General features: G+C 38.4%; 1 protein-coding gene across 3 annotated transcripts in view; it reads left to right on the top strand.

The window, feature by feature from the left end:
* elmo3 (engulfment and cell motility 3) overlaps positions 1–15,338 on the top strand; it is a 25,883-nt gene extending 10,545 nt beyond the window's left edge. For 2 of the 3 annotated variants that reach the window (XM_066648625.1, XM_066648626.1), the window contains exons 10-21: positions 421–471; positions 638–760; positions 2,158–2,280; positions 2,799–2,903; positions 3,630–3,738; positions 4,231–4,367; positions 7,865–8,028; positions 8,766–8,878; positions 9,924–10,028; positions 10,720–10,799; positions 11,101–11,181; positions 11,987–15,338. In XM_066648625.1, coding sequence (XP_066504722.1) covers positions 421–471; positions 638–760; positions 2,158–2,280; positions 2,799–2,903; positions 3,630–3,738; positions 4,231–4,367; positions 7,865–8,028; positions 8,766–8,878; positions 9,924–10,028; positions 10,720–10,799; positions 11,101–11,181; positions 11,987–12,199 — 1,404 coding nt within the window. In that variant the 3' untranslated portion in view covers positions 12,200–15,338. Of the gene's footprint in view, positions 1–420; positions 472–637; positions 761–2,157; positions 2,281–2,798; positions 2,904–3,629; positions 3,739–4,230; positions 4,368–6,174; positions 6,226–7,864; positions 8,029–8,765; positions 8,879–9,923; positions 10,029–10,719; positions 10,800–11,100; positions 11,182–11,986 lie in introns of those variants that run through there. The other variant, XM_066648627.1, reaches the window with a different exon arrangement.
* The last annotated feature ends 505 nt before the right edge of the window (positions 15,339–15,843 follow it).

Here is a 15,843-nt window from a genome sequence, read left to right as displayed (position 1 = left end):
CTGCTGTATGCATCTGATACCTGCTCTATATAAATATCTTCCTCTAAATGGCATGATAACAGCATTCTCACTGATCAACTGATACCTCAACTTCCTGTATTGCCTTCAGATCGCTCCACTTGTGTATGAAGCTTGGGCTTTGGGGGTTTTTTTCTGCTTCTTCTTCTAAATATTCTTTAGTGGTGAAACGCTTGCCTAAGTCAGGCATGAACTGATTACTTCTTGATCACTAGTTTTACTTCTTTATTCCACATCAACTTTGAGCCCATAATTGATAATTATTATTCAAATGTGTGAATCTTTTTTTTGTGTGTGTGTTCGAGCTTTGCTGCCCCCTTCAGATTATGTCATGCCACTCAATGTACCAAACCCAAATTAGTAAATGCTGTAAGTTGATCGATGATTGATTGTCTATTTCAGGAGCTGTTTAGTTTCTTTGAGAAGAAGAACCTCCGACAGTACATCTACAAGGTGACGTTAAATTCTGCTGCAGTTGAAATGAATTTTATTGAAATTTAGATGAATAAATAAATCCATTACCTTTCATTCCCCAGTTCACTGTCATGTGCTTCATTAGTTGTGAATTGTGCACAGGTTAGATTTTCATATAAAGGTGTCTTTTGTATTTGTTTTTCAGAATATCATCCACAGTTCAGGTGCAGTTGGGGATGAAATGGCCCATTACCTATATGTGCTGCAGTCAGTGCGTCTGAATCTTCTGGAGCAGCGCATGAGAACGCCACTGGACTCCTTCAGTCAGGTCTGAAGCTTTATTGACATGACCATATTCCCTTAAATTGCTGCCACAGTGTCATGGTTTTTCCTTTTTTGTATTTATTGATATTTAAAAATGTATACAGATGTAAACGTTTGCTGTAACCCATAATTCCATAGAACATTTTCTTGACAAATGAGCCCAGTGATGGAAATATTTATTGCTTTCTCAACCATTGTAGGATTTTCTACAGTTGCCTTCTGTTTATCATTCTGGACATTATTGCTTCATTTTTATTTACATGCTCTGTAACTGAATATTTGAAATCTGTGATGATGCACAAGATTTGCATTTTGTATTTTTATATGAATAGAAATCCAATGTGCTAATGCCTGGGCTTCAGCTGTGGCCTTCTTGTTTGCATCTGCCAACCATAGTTTAGGCAGCTGTTTACTCTGATATTCATGTATCATTGACACATTTTTCTCTCTCTCTCTCTCTCTCTCTCTCTCTCTCTCTCTCTCTCTCTCTCTCTCTCTCTTACTGACTTTCTGGTTCTCTATTTGTTTTTCTTTGTTTTCTTTTTTCGATCTCTCACTGTTTTATACTTCCCTCTGTTCTCTTTTCTCTGTCCCTTGTTTTTTTTCTCTCTCTCGCTCTCTCTCTTTCTCTCTCTTGCTCTCTTTCGCTCTCTTGCTCTCTCTTTCGCTCTCTTGCTCTCTTTCTCTCTCTTTCTCTCTTTCGCTCTCTTGCTCTCTTTCTCTCTCTCTCTCTCTCTTTCTCTCTCTCTTTCTCTCTTTCGCTCTCTCTCTTTCTCTCACTCTCTTTCTCTCTCTTGCTCTCTTTCGCTCTCTCTTTCGCTCTCTTTCTCTCTCTCTCTCTCTCTCTTTCGCTCTCTTTCTCTCTCTCTCTCTCTCTTACTGACTTTCTGGTTCTCTATTTGTTTTTCTTTGTTTTCTTTTTTCGATCTCTCACTGTTTTATACTTCCCTCTGTTCTCTTTTCTCTGTCCCTTGTTTTTTTTCTCTCTCTCGCTCTCTCTCTTTCTCTCTCTTGCTCTCTTTCGCTCTCTTGCTCTCTCTTTCGCTCTCTTGCTCTCTTTCTCTCTCTTTCTCTCTTTCGCTCTCTTGCTCTCTTTCTCTCTCTCTCTCTCTCTTTCTCTCTCTCTTTCTCTCTCTCTTTCTCTCTCTTTCTCTCTTTCGCTCTCTCTCTTTCGCTCTCTCTCTTTCTCTCACTCTCTTTCTCTCTCTTGCTCTCTTTCGCTCTCTCTTTCGCTCTCTTTCTCTCTCTCTCTCTCTCTCTTTCGCTCTCTTTCTCTCTCTCTCTCTCTCTCTCTCTCTTTCTCTCTCTCGCTCTCTCTTTCTTTCTCTCTTTCTTTCTCTCTTTCTTTCTCTCACTCTCTCTCTCTCTCTCTCTCTCTCTCTCTCTCTCTCTCTCTACCAGGAGCAGAGGGAGGCTCTACACAACTTGCGTCAGGCAGTATTTGAGACAGACAGCGAAGGCAATCTGAGTAACGAGCGTCGTCGCTCACTCTGCGCTAAAGAGTTCAAGAAGCTGGGCTTTTCGGTGAGAACAGGCTAAGCACATGAGTCTCATGCCTTCTCATTTTTAGGGCTCAGATTAAAGTGCTGCAGTCATTATTTTTATATGATAAACTTATATTATTTTGTACTTTATAAAGTTACCCCCCAATGTGTGTGGGCAGTTCTTTTACTGAAACATGTTTACTCTGACAAAGGAAGAGAATAAAAATAATAAACAGTAAATCACGTCATCAAGACTTTTTTTTTTTAACTCAATGCCCATGAGAAGTATGGTCGTGAAGGAAGTTCTAGTAACTGGGCTACTTGTATTGTGGGATATGAAATATATATCGACTAAATAATGTATTAATGTAAAATTTGTATTACTCTTATCTGTATCACTGTTCGAAGTATTAATACAAGTATTGTTATTGCCTCTATTACAAAATACGTACTAAAGCCTTACAATTAGTTTTTTTTTATTATTATTATTATTTTAGATATTTTGGTCATAGGTTCTATGAAATTTAAATTTTCACCGTGTGTGTGTTCGTGTTCCAGAATAACAGTAACCCTGGTCAGGATCTGGGCCGTACACCTCCTGGACTGCTGGCTCTTGACACCATGACATACTTTGCTTCCCGTTACCCAGACGCTTACAGCAGGGTGAGACAGACAGACACACTACACTTAACCACATTCTCATTTCCCACTTTTGTTACTCTTCAACAGCTTCTTAATTTGCAAATATTTTTTTTTTAAAGAATCCTCTGTTGGAGGGTTCCTTTGGGCAGTGTTTCTCAAACGGGTCCTTTCAGGATATAATGTTTTTCCTTACGATTAAATGCCATATTAATTTTCTGCAGCTATTTAATTATGAGCCTAAGTTGATTGTCAGTACAACTGACAAAACAGAACTGTTCAAGTTTTCATAAACAAACATTACTCCCTGTTGCCCCCTAAAAATCATCACGGCAGTCACAGCTTAGAGCATTTGTTTCTTTAAATTGCATTATGTGCCAAATTTCTGCTTTTCATGTTTTTTCTTCACCACGAAAGATAAAGCAAATTTACCTTTTGTTTGTTGCTACAACGTTGATCATGAAAATGAACAGCAGTGCAAAATTGTGATGTTTTAATATTCGCAATTAGATGATTCATTCTGACGCTGTCTACATTTTTTCTTAATCCCAACTCTCAACAGGGATTGAAATGCAAACAGTCTCTGTGATCTCTGCAGAAACCTAGTTAGTTCCATTTGCTTCAAATTTTAGTTTTGAGACTTCACACTGGACACACTTCTGCTGTCTATTCTTTCTTAGTTGTTTTATGCTTAAATGCTTTGATGTGTCTTGAATGCATTTTGAATTATGTCCTGGAATCTCTCTCTAGTTTGTGTTGGAGAACAGCAGTAGAGAAGATAAGCATGAGTGTCCTTTTGCCCGCAGCAGCATCCAGCTCACACTCATACTGTGTGAAATCCTGCGCATTGGAGAACCACGTGAGCATAAACAGTGTTAAGGCACTTTGTACTTTGAGCGTGCAACTGTCATCTAGAATTGTTTCATGATGAGTAATTACATACTTGGATACAGTGTGGCTTACATGTACACATGATTAAAAATTCTGTACTAACAGGTTACATATAAAGATAGAACAAGGCTGTGGCCAAAATATTGTTTCTTTTTCTCTACTGAACTGCTCATGCAACAATTACTTTAACTTAAAGTTATAATAACCCTAGTTGCAAACATCACGCATGAATTGGTATTTATATAATAAATAAAAATAAAAAAATACATGTATCTTCAATTTTTATATATATATCTCTCTCAAGAGGTACTTGAGATGTTTGTTCCGTGAAGGGCACATTTTCATAAAAAATATTAGTATATTCTGTTATCACAGTATAGATATTAAGCTTAATTATTAAATAATACAGTAATATAATATAGTCCTTTCATATCTCTCTTCTGTCTTCTCTGTTTTGCAGCATCAGAGACGGGTTCAAACTACCACCCAATATTTTTTGCTCAGGACCGGCTACTGGAGGAGCTTTTCTGTATCTGCATTCAGCTACTGAACAAAACCTGGAAAGAAATGAGAGCCACGCAGGAGGACTTTGATAAGGTGCACAGTTATGCATTTATATGGTACAAGTAGTTGTCAATTGATTAAAACACTAATTACTTGTGTTTTTTGGAAGGGAGATAAAAGAAATAAATGTGTAGAGTGGTATGCATGATTAACTGTTTAAAGGAAACAGTTCTTTTAACTTTTTATAATATGTAAGAGCAGTTTTTTTAATATTTAAGCTTTATTTGAGAAAAAGAGTGTGTGTGTTTAATCCATATTTCGGCATAAAAGTAATCTTCCTACTGAACTGCAGGAGTGGCATTGTGTTTACAACTGCTAATATGTCAATATACACTGTAAAACAAATGAATTGTGGGAGGACGTTGTGCCCAAATTTGGTATAATTATGAACTTGCATAAACAATTAATGATCGCTTTAAAGTTTCCAGATTAATACGACACAACCGTCTGGATGTGGTGGTAATCAAATTAAATAATACCCAATTTTCAGTTTCAAAATACATTAATCTAAAAGCCTTAATCAAACTGATACAAATAGTTTTAAGCTAAAATTACAAATGTTAAAGTTACTGTGAATTCCACATCATTCATTGTCGTGTGTGTGAGAACTGACCAGCAGAGTTGATTTATGGTTTGACAGCCCTACAATGTGATATTGATTGGCTCATCTGGACTAGTACCATGGCTGAGAAATATTTTCTGAATTATTTCCATCTAAGGGATCCACATACAGCTTTAGAGACTAGAAACATGTGCATGAAGTTTCTTTGTGAAGGGTACTAAAACAGTCATGAGCACTATTAAAGGATCCACCCTCTAGACAAAGCTATACCAGGTTAGTTTTAAATATGGCTCCTTTTCACAAATAGTTTTTGGGTCATTAACAAGTGACCTTTTGGCCTTTTTGGGATGGAACAAGTGTTCAGCCTTTTGTTTGCAGCCACCATTTTCTCCAACAATCCTCATGGCTCGGGGGGGGGAGTGAGCCCCATCTTTTTATGAGGGTATTAGTGCAACAATAGCAATCCCACTCTGTAGAACAACTGCACACGAGAGTGAAATCTGCTCCCAAACAAAATCACTTACTTACATCAGCATTAAATTACACTTCAAAACAGCACAGCTTGCGACAGGGAATAGTGAGAGAAAGTAGTGTGGCAGTCATGATCAAATTCTTTATCTGTATCAGGTGTTGTTTGCGTAAATTTAAACATTCAATAGTTCTACAGAAAATTACTAACATGCAAAATTTAATCTCAGTGCAGATGCCTTACGTATACAAAACTGTTACGTGATGATTACACTACTGTTGGGCTTTTCTTTTTTTCACACTTTCCTATAGCCTTGTGCTGCTTGTATGAAACAAACATAACATTGACATTCCCACATTCGTTCATTCATATATATTACTCTAGAATTATCCCACCTCAGAGTTGCCCTCTGCTGAAACACTCAACTCTGTGTCAGGTTATAATCTCACTGTACTGGTTCAGCGTTCCTCCGCATTGACTCGGTGCTGTGTCTGCACACCTCTGTGCTTCACCCTGTCCTTTTCTTTTTGTCTGTTTTTCTCATTTTCTCATTTTTCATCCCTTCCCTCCAAGTACTGCCTGACTGTGCTTTTTCTCTCCACCGTTAATCGCTTCTGGCAGCAAGTTTCTGCCAGCTGGTTTCCTAGGGCCCATGCTGTTTTTTGTGAGAGTGTGTGCGCATGCATGTGGGCTCTGACTCTTTTGAGGGTGGGTTTTTCAGAGGGATGTGCTTTTTTTTTGGGGGGGGGGGGGGGTGGATCAGTATCTCTGTGTTAGAGGGAGGGTTTCTATGCAAACACACACTCCGTCGCTGCTTGGTGAGGGTCTGGCGAGTAGGCTTTAACTGAACTATGGCAGAGGTAGGTGTACACACTAAATATTCTATCAATACCCAGGACGATTTAAGAAGAAAACAAAAGTAACCCCGAGGTGAAAGGGAAGACTAGATGAAAGAGAGAGAGTTGTGGTAGTTGTCTGGGTGTTTGTTGACAGTGTTGTCAGCTGTGAGCAACTAAGGTTCGATGGGAATTGGTTCACTGTAGAGACATTTTCAACTGAAAATCCTTTACCATGCTGGTGATTTTAAAAACTAGGCTTTGTGTTGTTTATAACAAAAATATAGACTTTTTAAAATTAATATCACAGCATGTAGCGATTTCTGGTTCCTATCTCTTCTACTTAAATATTCTGACTCGGCCTGTTTCTCTAGAACAGAGGATTTGACATCGAACTTTACTGAACGACTTAGTTTATATCTGAACCATTCGAACCATTCATTATTTTCATTTAAATCTGGGGATTATCCCTTTGAATATTAATATATGATGCATGTTAGATTTAAGAATGTGATCCTAGAATTAAAAACGGGCAAATCATAGTATTACAATAAAATGGAAACTTGTGTTTTTGACTTTTTAAGTTAAAGCCAAATGATTTTTTTTTTTTTTACTGATTTACTGTGTAATACAGAATCTTCTGAAGCCATGAGCTAAAGAGGTTTATTTCTCTTCAGCTGGTCCTGGTGGTTGGAAGCTACAGATCTTAAACTATGAATGACTTTAGATGTTATTACTTGGGCCAGAAGACTGCCATAGGTGACAAATGCCCTAGGTCACTTACTGACAGTAATCTGTGTTGAATATTCTTAATACTTGCTGGTTGTCTGAAAGCCATTTAAGTTGAAATTGACCTTCTCATGGTTATGGTAATAGATTATTAGAGAGAGAGAGGATAGGGACTGCAGGAGAGGGAGAATTGTGATGATGGGCTGGGGTCAGTTCTCTGTAACGGCTGAAGTGGCCAGTCATTGTTTTGCTGTCTTTGTCACAGCTGGAGATTCAACGCTGGGCCAAGACCCAAAACCCCATTTGTGTTTTCTCTCCCCTTCATTCTTTTATTTCTGCCTCTCTTGACCCGCCCTCATCCTCCTTTGCTCCCTCTCTCAGTCCTTCTGACCTTTGTGTGGAGTGCCTGAGGTCAAGCTGTGTTTGTCTGTTTGAATGTATGTCTGTGAGCATCAGGTCAGTCATAACTGTCACATCCCATATAGAGACACTCTTGAGAAGGCACACTGCACAATTATTTACTTGTTTAATTATGATTGGTGCTGTGATGTGATGAACAAAAGCTACAAAACAACTACTCAGGCAGAAACACTGCAGATATATGGCACTTGTCTGAAAATATCCACAAGAAGCAAACTTCATCTTCAGGGTAGGTCAAGGCCAAAACAAAACTACACTACCTAGCTTGTTCTTTACTCCAGTATAAATAAGAAAAATAGTGATAGTCCCTTCCCTGGCTCAATAGTTGGTATAAACAGGAGAAAACACAGCATTGCAAACAAAGCTGGCTACCCACCCGTATGACTCCTGATACAGGACTTTTGACTGATTCATGCATTTCAATGCAACAGAATAATGTAATAAATTGCCAAGATTATATCAATTCACTGCACCAATAGAAGTGTCAATAACTCATGTTTGTGTGATTATTCAGGTAATGCAGGTGGTACGGGAGCAGATCACCAGGACCTTGTCCAGTAAGCCCACCTCTCTGGAGCTGTTTAAGAACAAGGTGAATGCTCTGAACTACAGTGAGATCCTGAAGTTGCGGCAGACGGAGAGGCTGCACCAGGAGGAGACCCTCGCCCCACCAGTGCTGTGAGTGATGCACATTAACACACACAACACCCTCCTATCCCACACACGCATCCATATACTTACACAACACGTTTACAGTGATCAGTTAGATTACCCAAGAGTAACTAATAGAAATGTCCCATATCATTTAGCACAGATGTATCTTGATCCTTTATTAATTGTTAGATGTAGTGTGTAAAATGTTTATGGTTCAAAATGAACTCTTCAGTCCATCAGATATGGAAACGAATATGAAGCAGTCTATTGTTAATGCGTGCAGGAGTATTATAAGAACATTTAAAGTTTGCATTGTTCCTCTCAGAAAGAAGAAAGAAGCAAGTTGAATGCATTACAGCGTTTACTTATTTATTTTGGATTAACTTAGCTACGTTAGTCAGCAACCAAACTTGAAAGTTGAAGACTGGCTTGTGTGTGTCTTCTGACTCAAATCAATACTGCATCTTTTTCACACCTCAACTAATGCATGACAGTTTATCAGCTTGTCACACTTTGAAGAGAGCACTATGAGTGAATGATATATGGTGAAGTTAAGCTCATGTGCACCCACTACAGGAAGCCACATTTCATTTTATGCTTTTCTATTATATATGTGTTCTGTGGTCAATGTGTGCACCACTGATCAACAGTTTTCACAAGGGACACTTTAAATAGCTCAATTTACTTCTTTATATAAAAGATGTCCATGAACATTTGGACAAATGTAGTGCATTTAAGTTAACTGTGTTTCTGTGTTGTAGTGAACTGAAGGAGCGCCTGAAACCAGAGTTGTTGGAGCTGATAAGACAGCAGAGGTTGAACCGACTGTGTCATGGCACCCTGTTTCGCAAGATCAGCAGCCGCCGGAGACAAGGTGAGAAACTAATCAGCACCCACAGCATCTCCACACCAGCAGGGACCTTCAGAGGGAACCACAAAGCTTTATGAATTTTCCCTTTCAATAGAAGTCATGTAATATTTGTGTTACTGTGAACTATACAGATATGTGTTTGTCAGGCACAAAAGCTAGTTTGGGTTTGTCATATTGTACATACAATGAAAGATGTTTTTAAAAAATATATCAGGCATTTAGTGCCCCACACAACCAACAAGTTGATTGACTTTATCTTACCGAGTTCACAATTCAGTATTGTCACGATTATTTTGATCAAATAATGATTACAGGAGAAAAAGAATAACTGAGCGTTTGAACCCTAAAAAAACGTGGTGATGTGTACAGTTTACTAACAATTTATGCTTCACATCTTAAATATTAATGTTAATCTTTTGCAAACCTTGGTTTACTAATAACTCATTGTTGGCATAAGTCACATTTCCGGGCGGCACGGTGGTGCAGCAGGTAGTGTCGCAGTCACACAGCTCCAGGGGCCTGGAGGTTGTGGGTTCAATTCCCGCTCCGGGTGACTGTCTGTGAGGAGTGTGGTGTGTTCTCCCTGTGTCTGTATGGGTTTCCTCCGGGTGACTGTCTGTGAGGAGTGTGGTGTGTTCTCCCTGTGTCTGCGTGGGTTTCCTCCGGGTGACTGTCTGTGAGGAGTGTGGTGTGTTCTCCCTGTGTCTGCGTGGGTTTCCTCCGGGTGCTCTGGTTTCCTCCCACAGTCCAAAGACACACGTTGGTAGATGGATTGGCGACTCAAAATTGTCTGTAAGTGTGTGTGTGTGAGTGAATGTGTGTGTCTGTGTTGCCCTGTGAAGGACTGGCGCCCCCTCCAGGGTGTATTCCCGCCTTGCGCCCATTGATTCCAGGTAGGCGCTGGACCCACCGCGACCCTGAACTGGATAAGCGGTTACAGATAATGAATGAATGAAAGTCACATTTCCATGATGCACATTGTCACAGTACAGCAGTGTCACAGGACACCATTCATTTTTACATTTGTGATTATTTGTGGTTATTTCAGATAAGCTGTGGTACTGTCGGCTGTCCCCTAATCACAAAGTCCTGCACTATGGGGACGTGGAGGAGGAGACGGAGATCCCCTCAATTGAGAGTCTGCAGGAGAAGAGTGAGTTCATTTACCACACATTCCTATGCCTTAAGCTGTGGTCATGCTGGATTTCAGTCATTAAATTTAATTTTCTAAATTAAATAAGAAGCTGCAGTGTGCATACTCTTTTCCTGAGAGTAGTAACTGCAACTGAGAGTAGTAACTGATTATGTTCTCTGACTCTGTTGTGAATCTGCATTGTGTGTTTGTTTTAATGTATGACAGTACTGTTTGTGGAGTTATATACGTACACTATGCATCAGCTGGATATATTATTTAACAGTCTGACAGTAATAAATGTGAGGTGGATACTGTCTGACATTTATAGCCGTGTGGTGATTTTAACCTTGTGGAGTGGGGGATGAGTGTTTACAGTTTGACTGTAATTGTGGAGAGACTTTAATTTAGTATGAATCTCTATTATTTGTAGTTTTTACAGTCGGAGATTGCACATATTCTTTTTTTTTTCAGTTATGTAAAAATACATTTAATATTCTTCCATGGCAAGTCTAATCCAAATGTTCTCTTAGATTCCTGTTTCCATTAATAAATTCAGTATTAGTTTTTAGTTTCCAATCTTCCCACTCCTTAGGTCATTCCCAGTCATACAGTTCTGCAAAAGCTAGCTAGTGTTCACTTCCTCTGTGAGAAGGAGCACTGCAAGTCGTAGCAGAATGAAAAAGTTTTTATTTCTTATGTCTTCCTACAGTCCCTGTGGCAGATATCAAAGCACTGCTAACTGGAAAGGACTGTCCACACATGAAAGAAAACAAGGGAAAGCAAACCAAGGTCCATCTTGTTATTTCTTATTGAACTTTCCTCAGCATTTAACCACTGTATTGAATTACTTTGCCAACATAAACTCTGTTGAACGATACAGAATAATTATACTTTACTCACATTTTGCACAGCACCCCAACATTTCTGGAGTCTGTACATGTTTTTGATCATGTATCATTTTAACTTCAAATGATTACATTTGGAAACCAGAATTCTGGCATTAAAACCCATTCCAGAAAGTGAAAAACACCTTGTAAAGTAAGCTTTTATAACCCCAGAATTATGCTGCTGATGGTACTTTGTTCTGCAGGAGATGCTGGACCTGGCATTCAGCATTACGTATGATGTTGAGGAGTACAGCTTAAATTTCATCGCTTCTTCCAGAACAGATGTATGTAAGACTCCATCATTCCATTAGTCCATTAGTCTATTACGACAGTGTTCAGCTGGCTTCTTTCCTTTCAAAGCATTTTACTTCTTAAAGGTGCTGAATGCGCTGAAAGGGGTTGGGAGGACAAATATTTAATCATTATTATTATCATCATTGCTTTTGTTTATGTAGCACCTTTCCCAGGCCCAAGGGCACTGCAAGAACTCAAGATGATAGAACATATTAAACTTTTACAGTCTAAAATGTGATAAAACAGGAATACTTTCCTATTTTTGCAGTAAAGCAATGACAATTTGAATAACGGTGCTCCCATAGACAACCTTTTCTGGGTTTGTTGGGGAACTGTCACCACTTTCACAGATTTGACTTCCAAATCAGCATTGATTGATTAGGTGGTCCACAACCTAATTATCGAAAAGTCATTATACCCACTCCTCGAGCTAACTGTAGTAAATTTTCATTTGGTATGCAAGTGTTTCAACACCCTGCTAATGCATTTGTGTTTCGACAAGGTAACGCAGTAACGGCTAAAGCTTTTTGTAGGCCGGTGCACGCTGTGATCTGACAAAAAATTATTAGTTGAACAGCTTACATAATTGTAAATAAACATTAATTACTTGTATATATGAATTTGCATATTCAGAAATCTTTGCATGCATAAATCATATGGTGTAGTAATGTTTTTGCACAATTTAGTACCATCTTGCTCATAACTATAAGGCATCAAATATTGAACAGAACTTTATAAGACAACTTTATAAAGCATAGGAGACAGCAACACGTGATCTCTCTCTCTTTCTCTCAGTTCTGCCTGTGGACAGATGGGCTGAATGTATTGCTTGGAAAGGAGATGAGCAGTGAGGCAATGCGCAGTGAGCTGGAGATCCTTCTATCCATGGAGATTAAGCTCCGCCTCCTGGACCTGGAGAACGTCCCTATACCAGACTCTGCTCCACCCATCCCCAAACCCCCCAGCAACTTCAACTTCTGCTACGATTTCAGCCAGGCCGAACAGTAACTGGGGGCAGGTTTCTGCCCCTCTGAACTGAGCGGACATCTCACACCACAGAATGACAGACTGCTACACGAACACCACAGCCTTAAGATCAGGAGATTTGTGATTTAAAGCAGGCTGTGAGCAGTGCTTTTCTGGGGTTTGGTTCAACATTTTGCAGCACAGTGCCATAGAGTTACAACAGTCATCAGTTATGGCCACTAAATTCTCACTGAAATGTTTCTGAAAAGCAATGCAGCCCCACTGTGGTGATGTTGCTGCTGTTTTTGAGGCTAAATTAAGAGTTCCTTTTAAGACTGAATAGATTTCAATGCTTGCAGCCTAGCAGAGTGCATTTAACCTTTGGCAAAATCAGTTTGTCATCATGGTACTTAATGTTTCCAACATTTATTTTACCTATCCCTCCTTAAAGTGGAATCCCACCTAATTTTCTAAATGACTTCATGACCTAATCATTCAAGTGTAAACAGTGAAATGGTTCATTGCAAACACATTTACCAACTCAGATTTCCTTACAGTGCTGATGATGGGAACCAGGGCGGGGTCTGCTATGTCTACCGCACAAATGTAGCTATTTATTTATTTTCCCAAAACACTTCTGATAATTGATATTGCATATGGTAATGTAATAATTAATGGTTAATTATTGATATGAAAATAGCAAAATTGAAATGATATATTTTGGGAGTATATTATTATGAATCAAAAACAAACATTAAGATACATATTTTTAGCATGTGTGCTACATAATAAAACAACGTCTCGTGTATCAGACCACTTTATTTGTAAGTTAATTAAAGAACTTGTAAATCAGGCCATTCTGATCATTTTAATAGCACTTTCACTCAGACGTCTGGTTCCTATCACCACCACTGTGCACATTTCTGAACAGTATTTTGGAGTATTTCACGTTTGAACTACGAATGTGAGGTAATACATTATATAATATAAATGGAATTCCCATTTAAAAGAAAGTGGAGCACATTAAAGGTATCGACATGTGAGTTTACTGTAAATAGAATAAAAATAATAAATGTCTTTATGGTAGTAAACGTAGTGAAGGCTTCTCTGCAAGTTGAAGCAATAACTTTTTTTTTTCAGCCGTACCAGGAGCCTCACTGCAATTTATTTGAGACCTCAAACCGTGTGGTCATGTGGCCAGCAGTGAACCAACAATACGTGACTGACCACAATAACAGTATTGCTCATGGTACCTTAAGCAACCTTCATCAACAGCTGAAGAGCACTAGGAGGACTCAGTTGTGTGTTTAAAATTAACTGCTGTATTTAACATCTAGGCTCAGTCTTAATGGGCATTTTTCTAGTTTATTTCAAATGGTACATTGACCATCATGTGAACACTCAAAAAATTACCCAAACCTGGACTCACCTGAGCCTGGGCTATAGTACACCTTCATTTATCATAGTACATAGTACATAGATTTCTACAAATCATTGTCCAAAACATTTGAATTATAGATGAACTGATACTTATTTGAGAGTAATGCCATTGTATCTGTGTCATTGTTTATTTTATATTTAAAATCATAACCATAGACCTTAATGCTGATTTTAAAAAGCATGGGTTTAAACACTAAGACTAAGAGTGAAAGATACGCTGCATTACTGGCATTTTAAGGAAGCTGGTTGATGAAAGTTGATGATTCAAAATCAGTGGTTCTCAGTCCTGGTCCTGCAAGTTGCTCCGTTGACTCCGTTTGAAAAGGGTTGTTATTTAGCTCATTAGTTGCATCAGGTGTGTTTGTTTGGAGCAGAGGAATCTCTAAGATGTGCTGGACTGTGGGTCCGACTAGGACCAGGATTGATTACCCCTGCTCTAAAACTTTGTAGACACCTGATCAACCAGAATTTCGTTTGAAATCAAGGATCTTGGAGAACTGTCTTCCTTTGCTGACACAAGTCTTCAGTGAAGGACTGAACGTTGCTGACAGGATTTGATGGTACTCAGCCACCAGACCATTACTGAGGTCAGGTACTTGGGTTGGATTATTAGTTGTGGATTACAAAGAAAACACTTTACAAAGTACTGATTGGTGCTTTGTCACTCCAGAGAATGCTTTTTCACCGTTTCACAGCCTACAGCAGTGGGATTTTATAGTCAAATGGTTGACATTAAGCATTTGCTATGGTAAGCATTAAGCTCCATGGCGTCCCATTTTATTTCAGGATGTCACAAATGAATGATTCTGTACATCATTACATAATTTTAATGAGTGACTACAAATGTTTGGACATGGTGTGTGTTAAACAGTTACAAATACAGGTAGTATGCAGTAATACAAGATTCCTAAAGTGCTGATAGGAATTCTTTGGTGGAAAAATATCTAATTTATAATTGTATCATTTTATACATGAAATTTATATATATATAAAATAATAGAACAATTAATTAACATAATTAATACTATGTTGTGTCATGTTCATTTGGACAACAATTGACTTTGTGCTTGTCAGCAACGATAATCCCAGGTAATTTCAGGGATAAAGAATCAAAATCTGGACTCATGTCTGTGCTGACGTGGGGTTAATTGGAAAATTGTGTAATTTTTATGGCTTTGCCAAACCATTTCTTTAAAATAAGCACCTAAAGGCCTTGTTGCAGTATACTGTAGCTGTGTCCTCTCACTGTAAAGTATTGCAAAGAACAATACCAATTGTATCTGTCTGGCCATCAATTCTGCTTAAGCATTAGTTTACGTTTTCAGATTTTTGCTGCAGATGGTTTGATGCTCTCTACGTCTAATGTTTAACCTTTTTAAAAATGATTATTAATAATGGTAAAGTGCTGTTTGGTGGCTTTAGACCTTCGCTCAAATGGCTGTATGTGCATGGGGTTGATGCAACTATCGTTGCTTAAAAAAAATCACTTTTATCGTTGACAATCTTATAAAACAGCGAACTGTAAATATTTCTCTGTAGTTTCAATTTTTAGTTTCCTCCTGGCACTGACACATCTCTGAGGGATTGTGGATTTTATTATAGAAAGCAAATCACCTGTGTTTTTCATTATAAATAACTTCACATTAAATGATTTTCTGGGTTGTTCCTGACATGCTTATCACCTGTAATATTTTTGACACATTACATGGCTTTGGTTTTCATTTGTATGAAATTCTTATATTAAAATCATTAAAATATAACTTTCTTAAACGTCTCTGTTCTTATTTAATACTTTGTTTAAAAAGGAATCCAGTGGAAAGCCAGTGTAGATGGTAAATGTCTCTAATAAGATCTCTGGGTTTTGGGAGTTGACCCAGAACATAGCCTTGATATTATCATGTGCTTTGTGTGGGGCACTGTATTTCCTGTGTTACTATATTCTTTTTTTAAATCTTGTTTGCTCTTGGTTGTTCTAGTTTACATAGCAACAGGGTTAGCCTTGAACCAACAAAGTAATAAGAAGAGCTCATTTTAGCACTCGACTTGAAGGGAACTTGAAATTGCTCAGTACTCAAACAGGCTTTTATACATTTCCTAATTTCAGTACAGTTTTCTACAACAAAGTGCTGAACTATAAACTATGGTGTCTTGCCCGGCGTTTTTTGGACAGGGGGTCGGGTTTGGGGATCTGAAAATACATGACTTTGAAACCCTGCTTTGAGCACTTGATAGCATTTAGCCACCTA

The sequence above is a fragment of the Hoplias malabaricus genome, chromosome 17 (assembly GCF_029633855.1).
Source record: "Hoplias malabaricus isolate fHopMal1 chromosome 17, fHopMal1.hap1, whole genome shotgun sequence".
In the NCBI taxonomy this organism is placed as follows: Eukaryota; Metazoa; Chordata; class Actinopteri; order Characiformes; family Erythrinidae; genus Hoplias; species Hoplias malabaricus.
The sequence above is the reverse complement of the archived record's forward strand: the minus strand, read 5'-3'. Positions and strand labels throughout refer to the sequence as shown.